Below are 10514 nucleotides of genomic sequence, written 5' to 3' on the forward strand. Positions count from 1 at the left end.
AACAGTCACATACAAAGAGGAGAAAACATTTACTAGAATGTATCATGCTTCATTGTAGTTAGGCTACAGTTAGGCTACTGTGTTAAATTTTGTTTGGTAAAACTTGCACAATTAATAACAATCTGCAAAGGGAATAGATCTTCCCTATACAACGGTATGTTATGTTATAAAAGTGTTGCTGTTTTTCATAACAAATGCTATATAGTGGTATATAATGCTATATAAAGTTCAAACCAAATCAATGCTCTTGTTTGTAATAGACATTAGCCACTGTTGCATTAATAGATAGATACTGTTCATATAGCCAATAAATGTAAATACGGCTTGCCGCACGGGGAGGGGAGAGAAAAGAAGGTGGAGGCGAACGAGGGTGATAGATAAGTCCAGACAACACCCTAAACCGGTTTAAAGTATATGCCTAGTTACTCTTACTGTATGTGTGTGAGAGAATGCCACGGGCTGCGCAGAATTTCCTAGGCCCAAAAGTGCGGAGCTGTAGAATGCAATGCGTGCGTCTTTGTTTGTTTTGCACGTTTCCAAGCGATGATAACGCGAATTCGGTTAGCGTTTGAGGAAGCAGCCCCTAGAGTTGGCTTGCTCAGGTCTGGATGTATCTGATTGGAGTAGCAGCAGTCAGAGTGGGTGATCACAGGGAGGAGGGGAGAGACTCAGAAGTGGCTTTTCTGCGTGTGTGTGTGATTCTCCAGCGGCCATGTTAACCAAGAAACCCTGCGCTGCCGCCGCTGCTGCTACTGCTGTCTACCCGACTGGTAAGGAACCCAATTCCCGGATCTAAGAGGGCGACGCCGGGCACGTTAATTCTCCGGATTGGATTTTGGAGATGGATTATTTATCCGATTTAAATGCTCCATAACGCTTGTAAGGCTCGCAGCGTTTCGTTTCATTGCTCGTGGTGACTATAGGGTTGAGTACAGTAGCTATAATCCCCGGAAACACCATAAAAAAACGGCTGCTTTTTGCATTCAGTAAATTGTTCCTGTTGCTATAGTGACTATATTTAGAAACCAAGCGCTTTGGATTAATGGCTCTTAGATTTATTGGGGGTTTATAAAAGGTTTTCGTTGTGCTAATGTTGGTTTTCGTTTGTTAAAATGGTGTAAATATTCTGGTTCACTTTAAATTTCTTAATTGATTTATTCATCTGATGAATCGATAGGCTACATGTAACGGGACTACAGTTTTCGTTTTCTGGACGAACTAACATTAGCCTTTTATGATCTCTTTTGCCTTTTAAAAATACTGACAGGTTAAAGCAATTGTGTAAAAAAAAAATTTTTCGAATACATGTTTGCTAATTTTCACAGGCAAAGGGGGTGAGATTTGCCAGCTACAGTCTTCCCCCGGACTGGGCATCGGGGGTCCCCGGGCTGTAGCAGGGACTGAAGCCACATCACCCGTCACACTACCACCACTCAGGAACAGCAACTCTCTCACGGTAAAATTAACCTTCTTGCTTGCACTTTCCACTATGCATGCCTCCTGAGTCCTCCTTTGTTCTCATAATCTGAGTTTTGCTATAATGTTAGCATATATTGTGGCTAGTGCATGGTTTGAGGAACCAAGGGTTTTTAAACTTACTAATGGCAAATACAACATATGATAATTCCCTTTCTACAATAAAGCCTGCTATTTATCTTTATGTAGAAAGATGACATTATAATATTTTCAAAGTTAAGTAAATAATTTGTTTATATTGTAAAATGTACTAAATCCAATGCTAATTATTAAAATATTTACTTTGTATTAGTTTACTGTGTGTATTTTCCTACACTTTTAGATTAATATTAGAGGTAAATGTACCTGAAGAAACCATTTTCAGTCTAATTTGAATTGATTTAGTGCTTTTTACAATTAATGTTTCACTACAGTTTTACAAAGAATAGTTCCTTACAAATTACACTGAGCGAGAAAAGGGTTACAGTTAACACATTTTGACAGCCCTAAAAAAATAAATGTATTAAAATATTTTTTTCTCTCTTTCTCTTCAAAATTTTCTGCGGACCCCCCTATAGGGTGCTCTCTTGCGGCCTTCCGAGGGCCTCCCAAACCCCAGTTTGAAAAACCCTTTTTTATAGCATTTGTTATTAAGAGTCAATGATTCATACAGAATGCAAACCTGTTACTGGATTTTGAGTATTTTTTATGCACATCATTGCTTGTACAGTAAGTGACTTTGTGAATGCAGCTAGTGGAGTACAAAATAATCAGATTGTATGTCAATTTTGTGAGTTGTTACATTAGCAATGCATGACAAAAAGGGTCTTCTCTGAGTCTTATATGGATACAGAATTACAATGTAATGATTAGACAGTGCACTGTATTTGGAAGGTATGCATTTTTAAGAGACAGTAGCAAGAAGACTCTGACAGTAGTTTAAAGATGTTGGAAACCAAAGTGCAAGTTTTAAACCCATGTTTTGATAAATTAATTTGATAGTAATTTTGAAGAAAGGCATGGAATATAAGTTTAAACGGTGAAAAAATATTCCGATATGAGCAGTAGTAATGATCAGTGGCTCTCTTAGAGTCATTGGTTGATGTATTGTGTAGAGATGTTGCCATTGGTGGGGGATGGGAAATTCTCAGGCCATCAGTGGGGCGCCAACAGGCACAGCTGAAATCTGTCATCTAGCGAATTTCCTTATGTAAAGCTATACATCCAAAATCTTAATCCACTCAGCATTCACGGCATAATGCAAGACTAAAAAACATGATATTTTGGCGAAAAATTTGTAAATTTGCTAAAACGCATTCAATGCACGACAATGAAATGCTGCTCAGTAATTAGTTTATTAGTAATGTTTAAAGAATTGCAGTTTATGTAAATGTATTTGACATCACTGAATTAAATAAAATAATTGGATCAATGCCATTTATGACTAAGTAGCTGTGAGTTCTTTATTTAGCTGTCATTCTATTAGGGGTAAATATAGACACAGACTCGCATGGTAGGCACATTTGTACGTGTGCATAGTCTTACAAAACAGAATTCCTGCCACATGTAATGAATCAAATCTCAGCATTGTATTTGTAAATCTAGCTCGTCAATCAACATATATATTTCAAGACATTTAATTGCTAAGCTAAGATGGAAATTGTCTTCTTTCAGTGAATAAAAAATAAATAAAATTCAAATATGCTTAATGATTGAATGAGAACTTTTTCAGGTTTCTGCAGGTCCAATTATAATTATAACATAATAAGCTTATTGGGAATTATAACTTCCATCTTGCTCTCGCTTATTACTTACATAGTGATTAGGTGTCATTATGAGCTATGATTTGATGATGCTTAAGTTAACAGTAATAACAGTAATGATTTCGAAGGGCAGTACGTTGGATTCATTCCTACTTAGTTATGTAACAGATTACATCAACAAATTAGAGCTGATTGTGTATACATATACATATAAGATCTTAAAAATAATTTCTGATGTGCTTTTCAAATGTCAAATTCACAGTCAAGTTATGTATGGCAATTAGTAGGACATTTAGGGACACACTCTGTGTTGATTTTGGCTTTGAAGCTAATAAGAAGGTTGCTTCCAATTTTATGCCGAAAGTTTTAGATCGGCCAGCCACTCATGTAAGAAGACATTCTAGTTTTCAAGTTTTATAGTAATTACAAGGACGGCAATACTTATTCTGTCTTTATTTTTCTGTATGTTAAAATATCTGTCCAGTTAGATTTGAGTCTCATACCTTTTAGGTAAATTAACATCATTAAGGGCAGTTGAATCACAGCCTTTTAGCACTCCTCTTAAGCCGTATATGTATTTTGCAGAGTAGTGAGCGTTAGAATGATTGCCATGCTCACTACATTTCCTAGACCAAATGTGTCTTTTGTTCGGCTCCAGTTGTGTCCTCTACAGCTGCCAGCAAGCATGTATTTTCTATGACCCCCCACCTGTTCAGATCCTGTTTGAATTACCCAGCAGGGCGACCAAGTATAACAAAAGGTTGAAATTGAAGCTTTATTCAGATTAATTTTTAGTTTCAGAGGCTAATTTTAAATCTTATTAATCTCTTGTGTATGATGCATGAGCTCAATAGTCAGTGTGATACATTTTTCCTGTAGAAACTAGGCTATGTACTCTTTATGATGGCTGGTAAATTATCAAGAATGTCCTGCCTTAGCTAATACTTAAATGTATGCTTAATATCATAAGCTTATTTAAAACAGTGTGCGATTTATTTTGTGACACTAAATATTGGTTTACTGATTTAAGATTGGATATTGGTTACATTTATATTTATATTTGAATGATTCAGTTTTCTAAACTAGAAGCCTGCCATTAAACAGGACATCATTGTCACTGTTTTAGTTTTGCGTGAGACAGGGCCAAAGCAAAAAATTGCCTGTATTTTGAGTGGTTTTAGAGCAGATTGTATGAGAGCCTTTGGATTTAGATTTCAAGCTTTATTTTTATCTTCAGTCAGAGGTGTAAAAACATCAGTACTTGCCATCTGGGTATTGCAGATAGGTTGAGATAAAAGGATATGTAAATATCAGAGGTCTCGCAATGCCCTGATATGCTTTTACACTTTATTATCACTCTCTGCATGTGAATACGGAAAGGCTGAGATTAGACAATAAAGCACAGTTAAGTGGATCAAGAGTATCATTCAAAACACAAAAGTAAACGCTAAACTGTTAAACCTACCTGGCTGAAATAACAGGACAATAGTCATGTCAAGGGGAGTAATGTTCAAATGTGTAAGAGTTTATGTTTTGTATAAAATGAGAAGGTTGCTGCAAACATCTGACTGAAGCAACAGGATGTCCTTGTAAAAACAAGATTCAGAGGTAATCACATTATCAAGGAAGTAAGCATCTTGCAGGGCAGGAGATTCAGGAAAGCAGGAAATTCATGTTTAATGAGCTTAAATAAACAACAACAAAAAAATCTTCCAAGTCTCCCATAGCTGAATTCCACATGCTAAAAACGAGATATTGTCTAACATCAAATAGCATTTAAATGGAAAGGTTGAGAAATTACACTACACGCATTGGACACCAAATCTCTTAGATCAGTTATTTAACATACTGAAGTAAATTATACAAACCAGCAGGACCGCTGGTTATACAAATTATACAAACCGTCATGTGTCGGAAGTCAATGCATAACAAGGGATACACAACATAAGTGCCCAGTCTGTTTTTATTCTGCAATTTTTGTCAATCAAGCTGTTCTTTTCCCTCTATGGATTATGTCCTGATCTCTGGTCTTTAGTATAGGAAGCTTCATTTCTATTGATCCACCAACAATAGACAAGGAGGATTTTGTTGTACTTTGTCCAAACAATAACCAACAATTGATATTCAAGCCATTATATGGCTGCCTCTTTCATTTTATATCTAAATGTGTATATATTATCAGCCGTGTGTCCTAAATTTATTTGGGAAACAATCCTGAAATAATACCTCTTGCTTTTGTTTTTACCTTATCCAGGCTGGAGGCAATAAACACACAATGACTGACCATCTGCACGTCGGGAATCATCAGCAGATCCACGTCCAACAGCTGTTTGAGGAGAACAGCAACAAAAGGACAGTGTTGACTGCACAACCCAACGGGTTGACACCCGTAGGTAGAGCAGGTCTGGCCATGCCGGAGAAGCAGCAAGAAAGCAGCCAGTGTCGACAAGGCAGCTCAACTTCCATCAAATCAACTGAAAGCAAACCTAAGCCAGCACCTTTGACTCCTGATCAGGCCATGAAACAGTACATGTCAAAGCTTTCAGTGTTTGAACACCAAGAAATCTTCAGCTACCCTGAGGTCTATTTTATAGGTCCAAATGCGAAGAAAAGACAAGGTGTAATTGGAGGCTCTAACAATGGAGGTTATGACGATGATCAGGGCTCCTACATTCATGTGCCCCATGACCATATATCATATAGATATGAGGTACTAAAGGTTATTGGTAAAGGCAGTTTTGGCCAGGTGGTGAAGGCCTATGACCACAAGAACCACCAGCAGGTGGCCCTGAAAATGGTGCGTAACGAAAAGCGATTCCATCGCCAAGCAGCTGAGGAAATTCGCATTCTGGAACATTTGCGCAAGCAGGATAAGGACTCCACCATGAATGTCATCCACATGCTGGAGAACTTTACATTCCGCAACCATATCTGCATGACGTTTGAGTTGCTCAGCATGAACCTCTATGAGCTCATCAAGAAAAACAAGTTTCAGGGCTTTAGTTTGCCACTAGTGCGCAAGTTTGCACACTCCATCTTACAGTGTCTGGACTCCCTGCACAAGAACAGAATTATTCACTGCGACCTCAAACCTGAGAATATCCTTCTGAAGCAGCAGGGGCGCAGTGGGATAAAAGTCATCGACTTCGGCTCAAGCTGTTATGAGCATCAACGGGTCTACACTTACATCCAGTCACGCTTCTACAGGGCCCCAGAGGTCATTCTGGGTGCTCGATATGGGATGCCAATTGATATGTGGAGCTTAGGTTGTATCTTAGCGGAATTACTTACAGGGTACCCTCTCTTACCTGGAGAAGATGAAGGGGACCAACTAGCATGTGTCATAGAGCTGTTGGGTATGCCCTCCCAGAAGCTACTGGATTCATCCAAAAGAGCAAAAAATTTTATCAGTTCGAAGGGATATCCCCGTTATTGCACAGTCACAACCTTACCTGATGGCTCAGTGGGGTTGAATGGAGGAAGGTCACGTAGGGGCAAACTCAGAGGTCCACCAGGCAGCAGGGACTGGGTGACAGCACTCAAAGGCTGTGATGACCCCCTCTTCTTGGACTTTCTAAAACAGTGTCTAGAGTGGGACCCGTCCCTGCGTATGACCCCTAGTCAGGCCCTCCGCCACCCATGGCTCAGAAGACGCTTGCCAAAACCTCCCACTGGGGAGAAAACCACCGTAAAGCGGATCACTGAGGGTACTGGTGCTATAACTTCAATCTCCAAATTACCTCCCCCTTCTGGCTCAGCCACAAAGTTAAGGACTAACATGGCACAAATGACTGATGCCAATGGGAATATACAACAAAGGACAGTGTTGCCAAAATTAGTCAGCTGAACACTACTTTTTTTTCTTTTAAATGATGATATTGGAAATTGTTATTGATATTGGAAAGCTGAGCATTCAGAAGCGTGGGGTTTTTTTAGGAATGAGAGTCATTAATGCATATATACCATTAATGAACTGCTTCGTAGCACCTTTAGTTGGATTTTTTCTAGGAAAGCTCAAATGGCCAAGAAAGGGGGAACAACACTTTAAAGTTTTTATCTCAGGACTTTGCTGAATGCTGCTTTGAAGGAGCAGTCTGGTTCTACAATCTGGTCTATAATAACAAAAAAGTCCCACTTTGGTTTGATACCTTCATACTGTAGCATAAAAAAGTAAATGGCCTTGCCACAATGAAGTAATGATTCATTGTTTTTATGTGCTTCTGAAAATTTAATCACTACCCTCAGATCCTGTCAGATAGTGAGTTAAAGGTTAAAAATGCATTTACTAAAAGCTATTCGATCCGAGACCTGTTGCATTGCAGCCTAATGCTGTCAATATCAAGACGAGAATTTTATAAAACACTCTAAGAGACTATGTAAGAGAAACAGGTACAATGGAGAGTGGATGTTGCAGACTGTAATGAGGTAGCAAAAGGAATCAATGTTTACATGATAGACTTGGTATGTGCCTATAAATCTCTTGACATTCCTTAAAGACATTAAATGAGGAAAAAAGAGAGTGTCTAGATTGATGGCAAGTTTAAAGGAATTATGCGGCTAAATGGAGACGATACTCAGCAGTACTTGACACTCATGTAATTATAAGCTATTCGCTGGAAGAGTTGCTTTTGACAGTGTACTGTCCTGGAAGGAAAAAAAACTTTGGTGCTTTACCTTTTTTATTTATGATGATTTTTATATCTTGAAACGTAAAGCTTATGGAACAAAACAGTGTTGTGTATTCAGTTGAGTAAAGACTTAGTTTGCAGATTAGGGTCAAGAATGTTCTTTTTTTTGGTCTTGTCTCTAAAATGAATGCTTTTTTGCTGTGATTAGGACTAAGAATTTAAGAATAGGAAAGCAGAACATTGCATTTACTTTAATGCAAGCAAGTAATCATGCATGATACATATTTTAGATGGACAAGGTTATGGCGGAGTATGTCACGATTCAAGTCTCGAAACAAATCTATAACCACAAAGATAATACAGATGGCAACATTGCATATCCTCAAATTGTTACATAATCATTGTGTGGACTTGCTAATATGAGGCCAGAGTTAAAATTCTTAAAGGTTGTTCCCTTTTTAAAACATAATGTTACAAATAAGTTATTATAACACTTTCCCCCCAAATCCAAAACAGTTGGATTTGAAAAAGAATATTTCTCTTTAGAACACAAAGACTGGCCATTTTTGTAGCATTTGTGACATGGAAAGAATAATTTGACTGACATGGGTGTAAAAGCTTAGTAAGTTTAACTTATTTATTTCATTTTATTGTGTCAATGAAGAGCTAATATAGGTGGAACCAGTGGAGGTGGCTTGTATATCAATGGATTGATTTACGGTGCAATGCACAAAAAATAAATCTGCCACTACATTGAAATCCTACTCTAGCAGGGGGTAGTCCTGCTTAATTTCACCCAGTCATGGATTGGGGGTGTGGAAGGAGGTCAAACTATGGGCTGTCAGGGAGACCAGCAAAGCTGTAATGCTCATGTTGATCCATCCTCCTCCCCCACTAGAGGCTGGCACAGTGCCCACCAGGCCTACTGCACACTGCACAGGGGCTAAGGCCCTTTTGGACACCCATAGTGCTTTACAAATGCAGACGTTACCTGCCAACATCAGCAGGCATTTCACAATGTACTTTACACTGTTTTTATTGTTCTGTGAATTGACAGCAGTGTGGAATAATTGTGCCCTTAGGTTTAATACAATGTGCCTTTGGTTATCAATGCCATTCATTTTTTTTTCAAACAACATTTCTCCCTTCCATTTACTTTGAAAGACTCATGGTGATTCTCTTGCACATGTTTGAGCATTGCCCAAAGATTGGCTACTTCCCAAACCTCGTTAAATGGGACTTGGGAACAACTGGCCGCACAGTAGAGGTTGTACATGCAGTTCAGACACTCAATCTTTTTTCTACTATGATTTGAGGAGTAAACAAATACCTTTAGGGCCCTTTTCCACCAGGGATGTCAGTAAGAGACAACAATCACTGACATAAAACAAGTGTCTTCACCACTGCATTCATGTTGTCTTAACATCACAAGTATTCAAGGTGATACATTTGGTTGATTTTATTTCAGTAGAAATGAGAACACATTGTAATATTTTACCTCAGACTGTTGTGATATTCTTGTACTTTACGAATCCAGGGCATTTGGTACATACCAAAGTGCATTCCTTTCTGTGTTAGTGGCTATGTGGGAAAAGAAGCCAGATTTTCTCTCTTTACCTGATCAAGAGGCCATTCAAGCCACTCAAGAGTATGTCTTGAGAATGATAATCTTCTGTGGAGAGGGAAGGATGCTTGAGCTCTATTAGACAGTCACATCACCTGTTAAAATGTCTGACAGATGTAGCATACCTCCAAATCTCTTGTTACTTGACATGGCTGGATGTATCTTTTGAGCAGTAAAAACTGCAACCCCATGAAATCCAGTGAGTAAGTTGTCATCCTAGTGTGCAATACAGTGGTAGCATTGTTGGGGAAAATCAAACCACATGTCTGAAAGTTACATTTTAAAAGGATATGCTTTTTACAGTTTTTAAATATATGCCCTAACTCTTGAATCTAGCTACCCACTGTCAGCTTCGTTTTTTAAAAACAAATCTTTAACAGAGGAACAAAGTTGGCAATGTTTATATTCAGCCACAGAAATGTACTGTACATATGTGAATTTGTTGAGAATTCGATGTGGATGTGTACATATGTATAATGTTTTCATTTTGTGAAATGCTGCTGAAAACACTACATATATTGCTGTAGTGGGGGTTTAATGTTGGCGGCCAGTTTAATGATACTGTATTGTACAGCTGATGGAAGAAGAGGTTTTTTCTAGTGATCATTTGTTAAATTTTATTGTGTGGCTGGAATATATTAATAATAAAAGTTTTAATGTCAATCTTTAAAAAATGTGGTTTGTGGTGACATCTTTAAGCAATATGAAGAAACTAAAGCTAAGCTAACCACGGTCTGTTTATACGACACCGTTTTCAACTAAAAACTGAAAAGTTTTGGCCATTCATTTACACAACAACAGTGTTTTGAAGGCCTAAAAAAGGAAAGTTTTGAAAATGGTAACGTTATTGTCTTCGTGTAAACTACAAAAATGCAAATTTGTGAAAGCTGTGACGTCATCCGCATGCGTATTACGTGTTCAGTCTATAGGTGCATAGTTTTTCTTTACATAGTGATATCGCCAAGATGGAGTCAGGTAGTCCAATCAAGTCACCTGCTTTGTCATAGAAAAAGATACACAAATGTTGCCAATTTAGTGACTTTT

General features: G+C 38.1%; 1 protein-coding gene across 2 annotated transcripts; it reads left to right on the forward strand.

The window, feature by feature from the left end:
• Positions 1-336: 336 nt before the first annotated feature.
• dyrk2 (dual-specificity tyrosine-(Y)-phosphorylation regulated kinase 2) lies at positions 337-10150 on the forward strand. 2 transcript variants are annotated; one of them, XM_081364496.1, is made up of 3 exons: positions 337-770; positions 1326-1456; positions 5473-10150. In XM_081364496.1, exons 1-3 carry the CDS (start codon positions 713-715, stop codon positions 7063-7065), a joined length of 1782 nt encoding a protein of 593 aa, XP_081220622.1. In that variant the 5' UTR covers positions 337-712; the 3' UTR covers positions 7066-10150. The 2 variants fall into 2 exon arrangements, with proteins under 2 accessions (XP_081220622.1, XP_081220623.1); XM_081364497.1 differs by having other exon boundaries at positions 741-879; positions 5473-10132.
• Positions 10151-10514: the final 364 nt, after the last annotated feature.

The sequence above is a fragment of the Scardinius erythrophthalmus genome, assembly GCF_964197995.2.
Source record: "Scardinius erythrophthalmus genome assembly, chromosome: 4".
In the NCBI taxonomy this organism is placed as follows: Eukaryota; Metazoa; Chordata; class Actinopteri; order Cypriniformes; family Leuciscidae; genus Scardinius; species Scardinius erythrophthalmus.

Coding starts and splice junctions, on each gene's coding strand:
- dyrk2 (XM_081364496.1), top strand. CDS start 713: ATGTTAACCAAGAAACCCTGCGCTGCCGCCGCTGCTGCTACTGCTGTC. Junction 771..1,325: donor TACTGCTGTCTACCCGACTG/GTAAGGAACCCA, acceptor TAATTTTCACAG/GCAAAGGGGGTGAGATTTGC. Junction 1,457..5,472: donor GGAACAGCAACTCTCTCACG/GTAAAATTAACC, acceptor TACCTTATCCAG/GCTGGAGGCAATAAACACAC.